The following is a 12052-nucleotide window of genomic DNA, read 5'->3' as shown; positions in this document are numbered from 1 at the left end:
GAGACAGAGCCGTGTAAAGCTGGGAGTAAGGGAGAGACAGGGCCGTGTAAAGCTGCCAGTAAGGGAGAGACAGGGCCGTGTAAAGCTGGGAGTAAGGGAGAGACAGGGCCGTGTAAAGCTGGGAGTAAGGGAGAGACAGGGCCGTGTAAAGCTGGGAGTAAGGGAGAGACAGGGCCGTGTAAAGCTGGGAGTAAGGGAGAGACAGAGCCGTGTAAAGCTGGGAGTAAGGGAGAGACAGGGCCGTGTAAAGCTGGGAGTAAGGGAGAGACAGGGCCGTGTAAAGCTGGGAGTAAGGGAGAGACAGGGCCGTGTAAAGCTGGGAGTAAGGGAGAGACAGGGCCGTGTAAAGCTGGGAGTAAGGGAGAGACAGGGCCGCGTAAAGCTGGGAGTAAGGGAGAGACAGAGCCGTGTAAAGCTGGGAGTAAGGGAGAGACAGGGCCGTGTAAAGCTGGGAGTAAGGGAGAGACAGGGCCGTGTAAAGCTGGGAGTAAGGGAGAGACAGGGCCGTGTAAAGCTGGGAGTAAGGGAGAGACAGGGCTGTGTAAAGCTGGGAGTAAGGGAGAGACAGAGCCGTGTAAAGCTGGGAGTAAGGGAGAGACAGGGCCGTGTAAAGCTGGGAGTAAGGGAGAGACAGAGCCGTGTAAAGCTGGGAGTAAGGGAGAGACAGGGCCGTGTAAAGCTGGGAGTAAGGGAGAGACAGGGCCATGTAAAGCTGGGAGTAAGGGAGAGACAGGGCCGTGTAAAGCTGCCAGTAAGGGAGAGACAGGGCCGTGTAAAGCTGGGAGTAAGGGAGAGACAGGGCCGTGTAAAGCTGGGAGTAAGGGAGAGACAGGGCCGTGTAAAGCTGCCAGTAAGGGAGAGACAGGGCCGTGTAAAGCTGGGAGTAAGGGAGAGACAGGGCCGTGTAAAGCTGCCAGTAAGGGAGAGACAGGGCCGTGTAAAGCTGCCAGTAAGGGAGAGACAGGGCCGTGTAAAGCTGGGAGTAAGGGAGAGACAGGGCAGTGTAAAGCTGCCAGTAAGGGAGAGACAGGGCCGCGTAAAGCTGGGAGTAAGGGAGAGACAGGGCCGTGTAAAGCTGGGAGTAAGGGAGAGACAGGGCTGTGTAAAGCTGGGAGTAAGGGAGAGACAGGGCCGCGTAAAGCTGGGAGTAAGGGAGAGACAGGGCCGTGTAAAGCTGCCAGTAAGGGAGAGACAGGGCCGCGTAAAGCTGGGAGTAAGGGAGAGACAGGGCCGCGTAAAGCTGGGAGTAAGGGAGAGACAGGGCCGTGTAAAGCTGGGAGTAAGGGAGAGACAGGGCCGTGTAAAGCTGGGAGTAAGGGAGAGACAGGGCCGCGTAATTATTAATAGGGAAACGTTACTCACCGGCCCCAGGAACGGGATCCATTTCCCTCTTTATTGTGGGCAGAGGCTCCTCAGTGTCCGGCTCTTCATTCTCCCATTTCCCCTCTAACCTCCTTGGTTCCATCTCTGGAGAACCTGACAGCAAGGAACAGAAACCCACCATATAAAGCTGCCTGTGGGGCTGCGCTTGGGCCCCCCCTCTGATATTAGTGCAATAAATACATGTTGTACAGGGAGGGGTTTATCCAATCAGGGAAACCAATGGGGCAGTTTAGGGGGTGAGTGACAGGGTTGTCAGACAAATATCTACCCAAGGAAAACTCAATGCTGGCACTGTGCAGGGTCAATGATCTCTCTAAACCAGGGGGCTTTCAGACACTTTTGGCAGAGGCCCCACTCTGAAATTAAACATGTGACCCCCTTAAGGGATGAAGACACTGATGTACAAGCAATTCAGCCTTAGTTACCATAATATTTAGGATGGCAAATCATTGTTCACCCCCATGTTTCCCAAAGTTTCTCTTGTTTATTAAACATGACAGGTTGTTTTCAGGTACATTTCTTACCTTAGTTTTGGAGGATATTTACTGAAGCTAAAGGAATGCAGATTGCTTGTCGGCTCAGTGAAACCATGTTGGGAATGGGCAGAGCCCCACACTCACTGTGTATCAGAAGTGCCTGAGATCCATCAGGTCCTGTCTGTGGGAAACAGCAGAAGTGGGATTAACCCCCAGTCCCACAGCCGCCCCTCTCTATCAGCCCCTGCAGCGGGATTAACCCCCAGTCCCACAGCCGCCCCTCTCTATCAGCCCCTGCAGCGGGATTAACCCCCAGTCCCACAGCCGCCCCTCTCTATCAGCCCCTGCAGCGGGATTAACCCCCAGTCCCACAGCCGCCCCTCTCCATCAGCCCCTGCAGCGGGATTAACCCCCAGTCCCACAGCCGCCCCTCTCTATCAGCCCCTGCAGCGGGATTAACCCCCAGTCCCACAGCCGCCCCTCTCTATCGGCCCCTGCAGCGGGATTAACCCCCAGTCCCACAGCCGCCCCTCTCTATCAGCCCCTGCAGCGGGATTAACCCCCAGTCCCACAGCCGCCCCTCTCTATCAGCCCCTGCAGCGGGATTAACCCCCAGTCCCACAGCCGCCCCTCTCTATCGGCCCCTGCAGCGGGATTAACCCCCAGTCCCACAGCCGCCCCTCTCTATCAGCCCCTGCAGCGGGATTAACCCCCAGTCCCACAGCCGCCCCTCTCTATCAGCCCCTGCAGCGGGATTAACCCCCAGTCCCACAGCCGCCCCTCTCTATCGGCCCCTGCAGCGGGATTAACCCCCAGTCCCACAGCCGCCCCTCTCTATCAGCCCCTGCAGCGGGATTAACCCCCAGTCCCACAGCCGCCCCTCTCTATCAGCCCCTGCAGCGGGATTAACCCCCAGTCCCACAGCCGCCCCTCTCTATCGGCCCCTGCAGCGGGATTAACCCCCAGTCCCACAGCCGCCCCTCTCTATCAGCCCCTGCAGCGGGATTAACCCCCAGTCCCACAGCCGCCCCTCTCTATCAGCCCCTGCAGCGGGATTAACCCCCAGTCCCACAGACAGTGCAGGGAGGAGGAGGAGGAGGAGAGGGAAAATCACTTACCCAGCAGCCCAGGGACACAGAATAAGGCAGTTACAGGAAGGGTTCAGCCTTTCCCTCTATCCGGTCTGGGTACAGAGAGAAACACAAAGAGCTCTCACCCCTCCTGTGAATTAAGCTCCACCCTTTAGCCAATGAGCTTGTTTCAGTTCAGCTCACAGATCAATGAAAACATACCTTCCTCCTCAGAGCTGTATCGCCACCATATTGTTGGTGGGCAGATTCTAATTCAGTAGATTTTCAAAGAAATTGTGGTAATTAAGCTGTTGTCATGTGGGCACCAGATTCCGTGGAAGTAAAATCTTAATGTACAGTTAATGGAATCTGCCTGCATAGGTTTTCTACTTTCTGCTTTTTATTACATGGAAACAAAAGTGCATGAAAGCAATGCATGTTGGGTATGATTGTTTGTTTTGATCTGAGATTGAAAACAGAGATAAACAGAGTTTATCATTATCACATGATTTTGCCATTGGGGCAGTGCAGACTATGTATCATTAATGGCCATTTGGGGGGGGGATTTGGGGTGAGTGCTTATTTGTGCCCTGGGTACCCCTGGAACTATAGCAGGGTGACTGTTACCCCAATGTTTCTATATATCTGTAACCTTGTTATGGGCTAAGGGGGCCCAGCCTGAAGGCCAGTTAGGGGGGGATTTGGGGTGAGTGCTTATTTGTGCCCTGGGTACCCCTGGAACCATAGCGGGGTGACTGTTACCCCAATGTTTCTATATATCTGTAACCTTGTTATGGGCTAAGGGGGCCCAGCCTGAAGGCCAGTTAGGGGGGGATTTGGGGTGAGTGCTTATTTGTGCCCTGGGTACCCCTGGAACTATAGCGGGGTGACTGTTACCCCAATGTTTCTATATATCTGTAACCTTGTTATGGGCTAAGGGGGCCCAGCCTGAAGGCCAGTTAGGGGGGGATTTGGGGTGAGGGCTTATTTGTGCCCTGGGTACCCCTGGAACTATAGCGGGGTGACTGTTACCCCAATGTTTCTATATATCTGTAACCTTGTTATGGGCTAAGGGGGCCCAGCCTGAAGGCCAGTTAGGGGGGGATTTGGGGTGAGTGCTTATTTGTGCCCTGGGTACCCCTGGAACTATAGCGGGGTGACTGTTACCCCAATGTTTCTATATATCTGTAACCTTGTTATGGGCTAAGGGGGCCCAGCCTGAAGGCCAGTTAGGGGGGGATTTGGGGTGCTCCTGCTGCCATTGCTTTATACTTTATCTGTCCCAGCTCACCTGAAAGCATTGAATCCATGTTTTCCCTACCAGGCTCTGTATAAATATGTGGGCTAGAAAGTGTGGCTGCTGAGGAGAATCTATCACAAGACACATTGTGCGGAGGTGCATTGTGGGATATGATATAAGGCTGCTGAGGGACTCTCTGTAGCACAAGTCATGTGGCTGGTGAAGTGCATTGTGGGATATGAAGTCTTCCTGCTGAGGCGAATCTCTCCAGTACAAAGTCACATGATTGAAAAACTGTATCATGTGACATAAACCCTGGCAGCTGAGGAGAACTGTCTCACTAACAATTTTAGATCCATCTTTGCAGGGAACAGATAGTCAGAGGGATCCCGGGGAGGTGAAAGGAAAGGGACGTGGGAAGGTTTAATCACTTACACAAATAAATTACCTAAAAATGGAATACAATTGCTTCATGGGCCGTACGGGAAGTGTTTTCATTCTGTATAATTTTGGGTTGATATCCTCTTGTCCCAGTTCATATGTTACAGAAACTGCCAAACGTTACATGTCACATATACAAAACTGTCCTTAGTATATTGGAATAACAAAGATGGCGTCATGTGATAATGTCTATCGTGATGGGGTACGGGCAAATCCAAGGCCAACTAACTGCAGCGGCTGTACCTGGAATATTCCATTAATATAGATGCTCAGGGGGGGACAAAACAAAACAAAATTCCTTTATATTCAACTGTTCAAACAAAAGAAGGGCCCGGGGCCCTTTAGCAAAGAACATTAGCTGTGTGTTTAGCAATACCCCCCTGCCATATTCCTTTCCTTCAGCCCATAAGGATCACTAGGAACCTAGTATTCAAAATAAAAAGAATGAAAAGAAAAACTGATTCTAAATCAATAACTGGGACCAAAATTTGGTTTCCAGACTTTATCAGGGATCCCCCAAAATAACACTGAGACACTGGTGTACATTTTCTGTGGTATATCCCCATGCTCCTTACCCCTTTCTGACATTAAATACAGTGACTATGGTTCCCCCCCCCAAGTCACTGATTGGTTACTGACAGCATAAAGAGCTATAAAGCAGGAAGTAGTGTTCTGACTATTATGTTAGACATCCGCCCATTGTGCCCAGCTAACTGTATTAACAACATTGTTATATTGCTCAGTCTGTCTGTTTTACCCGGTTTCATTTTTACACTGAACTGTTCCTTTAAGATATAAGGTTGGTTTGGCTGAACACTAACATTCATATTTTATTTTTTTCACAATTGGTATATATATGTATATTTTACACTAAAACTCAATTTTTTTTGTGTAAAAAACCCACAGTTCTTTATGATTTATTAAGAGTAAAAACCACGAAAACTACTGATACAAAATGTTGCCATGTAAAAGCTGTGGGGATCACGTAGTCAGTCAGTGGGAGTTGCCCCGGGGCAGTTGTAACGATCTCTATTTAATTCATGCTTTTAGAGGTTTTCAGGGTTTTGTTTTAATAAAAAGTCCAGGAAAAAAAAGTAAAAACCACAAAAAACGTCCGGCTTTCGTATTCTTTTCATTTTCGTTCCGCTATTGAATGCATTGGTGCTTTTTCAATTCGGATCATTATATGAATGACATTTATGGTAGGGATCCACTGAACCCACTTTTTTGGGTTCGGCTGAGCCCGCCCTGACGGATTCTGCCTAATCCCGAACCGAATCCAAATCCTAATTAGCATATTCTAATTAGGACTGGGAAGGGTTAAAAAAAATCCCCTCTACCAGTTAACCCTTCCGAGTGCTAATTAGCATATGCTAATTTATGCTAATTTCGATTTGGTTCGGCCGGGACTCTTGATTCAGCCAAAACCAAATCCTTCAAAAAAAAACGCTGGATTCGGCCCAAATCCCTAACCGAATCCAGAATTCGGTGCATCCCTAATTCATGGGTCGTGGTTTTAAAAACCTCTAGAACAGGGGTGGGCAAACTACGGCCCGTGGGGCCACATCCGGCCCGTCAGCCCTTTCAATCCGGCCCGCTGTCTCCGGCCCCCTTAAAAGAATGACGGGCCCTGATTGGTTGCGCCCCGTGCGTGCGCACAGCGTCAGCACGCACGGGGCGCAACCATATAAAAGAATGCACTGGGGAGCCGGGGAACAGAAGGACGGAGGAAGCAGCGGGTCGCTGGAGGAGGGAGCCGCAGGTCATGGAGGATGCTGGGGGGGAGCTGAGAGGCCCCATAATTTTTGATGGCAGCCCCGGGCGTAACGCTGTCCCGGCCCGGTCCGGCCCGTCTATTAGTCAATGTGGCCCCTGAGCCAAAAAGTTTGCCCACCCCTGCTCTAGAACCATGAATTTAAAGGAGACATATTGGATAAATGAATAAAACCCCTAACCCTGTAGGCAATTATGAATAATATCCGGTGCTGGTTTCCCTTTGGGCTAAACATTAACCCTATCTGTAACAATGGCCCCTTTATTGGAGCTCCCTATAGATCCTCTCAGGTCCCTGTCTGGGTTTCACATGAGGGGTGGGCGTGTCCTAATGGTCCCTGCCAGAAGCACAGTAGGAGGGGGAGAGCCAATCACAGCCCTGCAGTCACACAAGCACAGACAGGCTTCAGTTCCCTATCAGGTCAGCCTAGCTGCTGATTGGTTCCCATCCTACAGTGCCGCCGCCCCCCTGCACAGCCTGGGAAAGGAGGCAGCAGGAAGTGGCACAGATGGGCGGGGCTAGTGGGGTTTGGGGGAATTTCTCAATAAATCAGTCAGAAACACAACTTTAAGCACAATCCTTCTATATCTAGAGGAGTATAATTCCCTGGTACATTCATCATTTTTATAGGATATGTCTCCTTTAAGAATAAATCTGCCTCTTAGGGAGAAAAACACAAAGGGTTTTTGAAACCATGACCCACTGACCCGGTTTTTCTCGAGTGCCTATTGGTGCACATTTCAAAAGGCTATTGAATATACTTTTTTTTTCAGATAATGCAATTTTTTTTTTTTTTACTTTTTCAAATTTTTATTCTGCAAATCCCAGCTTGGATTATGGTTGGAATGTATCACTAAAGGAACGTTTCCTCTCATTCCGTACAGACAAACGGAGTCTCTCGAGAGTGAATGACCTTGTGCCTTCGCAGGGTGCTCTGGTCGGCGAAGCACCTCCCACACTCGGCGCAGATGAATGGTTTCTCTCCGGTGTGGATGTTTTGGTGGTTGTGAAGTTTGCTTTTTTTAGAGAATGATTTCCCACAGTCTGTACATGAGTAAGGTTTGCCCCCTGTGTGCAGCCTCTGGTGTTTATGCAAATCACTGCTTAAAGGAAAACTATCCCCACATTCTGTGCAGGTAAAAGGTTTCTCCCTGGTGTGAATTTTCTTGTGCCGTCGAAGCGTGCTCTTGTCAGCAAAGCATTTTCCACAATCCGTGCAGGTGAACGGTTTCTCCCCAGTGTGAATGTTCTGGTGGTCAAGGAGTTCTCTTCTTCCAGTAAAACTTTTCCCACATTCCGCACAGTTGAAGGGTTTCTCCCCTGTGTGACTTCTCATGTGTCTAATGAAACTAGTGAGGAAAGGAAAGCTTTTCCCACATTCTGCGCAAGTGAATGGTTTCTCCCCTGTGTGAATTCTTTGGTGCACTTGAAGGTTGTATTTATGAGGAAAGCTTTTCCCACATTCCATGCAGGGGAATGGTTTCTCCCCAGTGTGAGTTCTGATATGGCTCAGAAGTCGGTAATGGGTCGAAAAGCTTTTCAGACATTCTGTGCACGTGAATGGTTCAACCTCAGGGGGAATTCCCTCTTCTGTCCCACAGAGGTGAGCGAGAAGATGACTATTCACAGTGAAGGTTTCCCCACACTTATAGCAGATAAAACCTGATCCATCAGAGCTTGTTAAGCAATCGCCATCTCTTGTGCCGGACTCCGAGTCAGTCTCTGGTTTGGGCAGTTCAGCAGAGTCTAAATTGGGTTCCGCCTTCATGTACCCCCCTAATAACAACAAACAGGAAATGTTACAATTAATAAATAATACATGTTGCTTTATTACTTTCTTTTAATCTAAAGAGATTTTTTGTCATTTCAAGGCATTCAGGTAATAGAAAATCACACATTGTGTGAAAAACAATACTGCGCCAATGAATTGTACTCATCTAAATACAGAAGGAATGGGCTTTAAACAGTAGTGTTTTCGGCTGATTTAGTGAACATTTCTCCAAAAACCCCACTAGTCCCACCCATCTGTTCCACTTCCTGCTGCCTCCTTTCCCAGCTGTGATTGGCTCTCCCCCTCCTACTGTGCTTCTGGCAGGGACCGTTAGGACACGCCCACCCCTCATGTGAAACCCAGACAGGGACCTGAGAGGATCTATAGGGAGCTCCAATAAAGGGGCCATTGTTACAGATAGGGTTAATGTTTAGCCCAAAGGGAAACCAGCACCGGATATTATTCATAATTGCCTACAGGGTTAGGGTTTTTTTACTCATGCTACATGTTTTATATAATAACTGTGTTCTTACTGACACTTTTGTTAATTCTAGCCCCGCCATAAACCTCATAAATGAATAATATGTGGCACCTAATTTGAACCTGGACAAATTGTTAAGTATAAAAAATTAAAAAAAAAAACAATTGCCCCTTTATCAGATCCTCCCATGCCTGGGTCTGTAACAAACAAGTGATGGGCTTATCATAGCAGTACTTGCCTAGGAGCATCATAGCATGTGGGTAGCCAATCACAGCTCAGCTATCACACAGTAGAAGACACACTGCGGTTCCCTGTGACCCCCACCTATTTGCTGATAGTTTAGCAGCCTGCAGGGCACAGCACACACAGCCATCGCCTCTCCGGCACAGCCTGGCACACAGCCAGCAGGAAGTACAATGACAAGCTATATGGCATTAATCAAATGCTATGATTGTGTACATGTGAGAATAAAAACCCTTGTTTGAAAGATACACGTACTTACACAGATATGAAATGTGGGATCGTACATTAATCAATACAAACATTACCAGAACCATCACCAACTTGCCTTTGTCTACTATACCTGAACCCAGAAACTCCCCAGTAAATAACAGACCTACTCCACCAGGAAAGCGAAGATCTATTTTTGGACTTTGTTTGTTTTTTTTCTATGTAATGGAAGATTCTCCCATATAACAAATATGTGCAGCTAACTGCTGAGAAATTCCTTCCCACCGGCAACAATAGGAGTCGTCGGTGGAAAGGCCGAGGCATCGTTTAGGCTTTCCAAAGTCCCGAGAAGTTTCCCCCTGCAGGCACCCTTGTGCAACTTGGGAAAGATGACTTCTAAAGAGCTGATTGTAAGCTCCACAATAGTTAACTGGAGTGATGTGTGGGTTTGCCTGACACCTATGGGTATCAATTGGTATCAGTGCTTATGTTACTCACTCCCTGGCTACTTACCCCCATCAGTAAGTGGCGCTGCTGAGCTTTCCATTGGGGTCTGATGGTCCTCAGGGTCCAGTTCTTCTTCTTCCTTTATCATTATTTGTAGTATTTCTGATTCAGCCAATGGGGAAGCTGCTAGTAAGGGAGAGACAGGGCCGTGTAAAGCTGGGAGTAAGGGAGAGACAGAGCCGTGTAAAGCTGGGAGTAAGGGAGAGACAGGGCCGCGTAAAGCTGGGAGTAAGGGAGAGACAGGGCCGTGTAAAGATGGGAGTAAGGGAGAGACAGGGCCGTGTAAAGCTGGGAGTAAGGGAGAGACAGAGCCGTGTAAAGCTGGGAGTAAGGGAGAGACAGGGCCGTGTAAAGCTGGGAGTAATGGAGAGACAGGGCCGCGTAAAGCTGGGAGTAATGGAGAGACAGGGCCGCGTAAAGCTGGGAGTAAGGGAGAGACAGGGCCGTGTAAAGCTGGGAGTAAGGGAGAGACAGGGCCGTGTAAAGCTGGGAGTAAGGGAGAGACAGGGCCGTGTAAAGCTGGGAGTAAGGGAGAGACAGGGCCGTGTAAAGCTGGGAGTAAGGGAGAGACAGGGCCGTGTAAAGCTGGGAGTAAGGGAGAGACAGGGCCGTGTAAAGCTGGGAGTAAGGGAGAGACAGGGCCGTGTAAAGCTGGGAGTAAGGGAGAGACAGGGCCGTGTAAAGCTGGGAGTAAGGGAGAGACAGAGCCGTGTAAAGCTGGGAGTAAGGGAGAGACAGGGCCGTGTAAAGCTGGGAGTAAGGGAGAGACAGAGCCGTGTAAAGCTGGGAGTAAGGGAGAGACAGGGCCGTGTAAAGCTGGGAGTAATGGAGAGACAGGGCCGCGTAAAGCTGGGAGTAAGGGAGAGACAGGGCCGTGTAAAACTGGGAGTAAGGGAGAGACAGGGCCGTGTAAAGCTGGGAGTAAGGGAGAGACAGAGCCGTGTAAAGCTGGGAGTAAGGGAGAGACAGGGCCGTGTAAAGCTGGGAGTAATGGAGAGACAGGGCCGCGTAAAGCTGGGAGTAAGGGAGAGACAGGGCCGTGTAAAGCTGGGAGTAAGGGAGAGACAGAGCCGTGTAAAGCTGGGAGTAAGGGAGAGACAGGGCTGTGTAAAACTGGGAGTAAGGGAGAGACAGGGCCGTGTAAAGCTGGGAGTAAGGGAGAGACAGGGCCGTGTAAAGCTGGGAGTAAGGGAGAGACAGGGCCGTGTAAAGCTGGGAGTAAGGGAGAGACAGGGCCGTGTAAAGCTGGGAGTAAGGGAGAGACAGGGCCGTGTAAAGCTGGGAGTAAGGGAGAGACAGGGCCGTGTAAAGCTGGGAGTAAGGGAGAGACAGGGCCGTGTAAAGCTGGGAGTAAGGGAGAGACAGGGCCGTGTAAAACTGGGAGTGAGGAAGTGCCTTGGCGCCTTATTAATAGGGAAACGTTACTCACCGGCCCCAGGAACGGGATCCATTTCCCTCTTTATTGTGGGCAGAGGCTCCTCAGTGTCCGGCTCTTCATTCTCCCATTTCCCCTCTAACCTCCTTGGTTCCATCTCTGGAGAACCTGACAGCAAGGAACAGAAACCCACCATATAAAGCTGCCTGTGGGGCTGCGCTTGGGCCCCCCCTCTGATATTAGTGCAATAAATACATGTTGTACAGGGAGGGGTTTATCCAATCAGTAAACTGCCCCTCTCTATCAGTCCCTGCAGCGGGATTAACCCCCAGTCCCACAGCCGCCCCTCTCTATCAGCCCCTGCAGCGGGATTAACCCCCAGTCCCACAGCCGCCCCTCTCTATCAGCCCCTGCAGCGGGATTAACCCCCAGTCCCACAGCCGCCCCTCTCTATCGGCCCCTGCAGCGGGATTAACCCCTAGTCCCACAGCCGCCCCTCTCTATCGGCCCCTGCAGCGGGATTAACCCCTAGTCCCACAGCCGCCCCTCTCTATCGGCCCCTGCAGCGGGATTAACCCCCAGTCCCACAGCCGCCCCCTCTCTATCGGCCCCTGCAGCGGGATTAACCCCCAGTCCCACAGCCGCCCCTCTCTATCAGCCCCTGCAGCGGGATTAACCCCCAGTCCCACAGCCGCCCCTCTCTATCAGCCCCTGCAGCGGGATTAACCCCCAGTCCCACAGCCGCCCCTCTCTATCAGCCCCTGCAGCGGGATTAACCCCCAGTCCCACAGCCGCCCCTCTCTATCAGCCCCTGCAGCGGGATTAACCCCCAGTCCCACAGCCGCCCCTCTCTATCAGCCCCTGCAGCGGGATTAACCCCCAGTCCCACAGACAGTGCAGGGAGGAGGAGGAGGAGGGAAAATCACTTACCCAGCAGCCCAGGGACACAGAATAAGGCAGTTACAGGAAGGGTTCAGCCTTTCCCTCTATCCGGAAAGAGAGAAACACAAAGATCTCTCACCCCTCCCTCTGGGAAGGCAGCTCCACCCCTTAGCCAATGAGCATGTTCCAGTTCACCCCATAG

The 12052-nt window shown here is 50.6% G+C and overlaps 2 protein-coding genes across 5 annotated transcripts in view; both read right to left on the bottom strand.

Annotated features, from left to right (window-relative positions):
• LOC101733242 (oocyte zinc finger protein XlCOF6-like) overlaps positions 1–12052 on the bottom strand; it is a 255372-nt gene that overhangs the window by 30705 nt on the left and 212615 nt on the right. The window contains exons 1-2 of one of the 4 annotated variants that reach the window (XM_031904214.1): positions 2978–3084; positions 1908–2040 (exon numbers count right to left, since the gene is read on the bottom strand). The exons of 2 other annotated variants lie outside the window; for them this stretch is intronic. The gene's annotated coding sequence lies outside the window, so the exon portion shown is untranslated. Of the gene's footprint in view, positions 1–1907; positions 2041–2977; positions 3085–12052 lie in introns of those variants that run through there. One more of the 4 variants, XM_031904213.1, reaches the window with a different exon arrangement.
• LOC101732837 (oocyte zinc finger protein XlCOF6) overlaps positions 1–12052 on the bottom strand; it is a 148509-nt gene that overhangs the window by 3117 nt on the left and 133340 nt on the right. Inside the window, exon 11 of the mRNA XM_031904331.1 lies at positions 7298–7954. Coding sequence (XP_031760191.1) covers positions 7298–7954 — 657 coding nt within the window. The remainder of the gene's footprint in view (positions 1–7297; positions 7955–12052) is intronic.

This window comes from Xenopus tropicalis, chromosome 6 (genome assembly GCF_000004195.4).
Source record: "Xenopus tropicalis strain Nigerian chromosome 6, UCB_Xtro_10.0, whole genome shotgun sequence".
Taxonomy (NCBI): domain Eukaryota; kingdom Metazoa; phylum Chordata; class Amphibia; order Anura; family Pipidae; genus Xenopus; species Xenopus tropicalis.
Note: the sequence above shows the minus strand (reverse complement) of the source record. Positions and strands in the feature narration are given on the sequence as shown.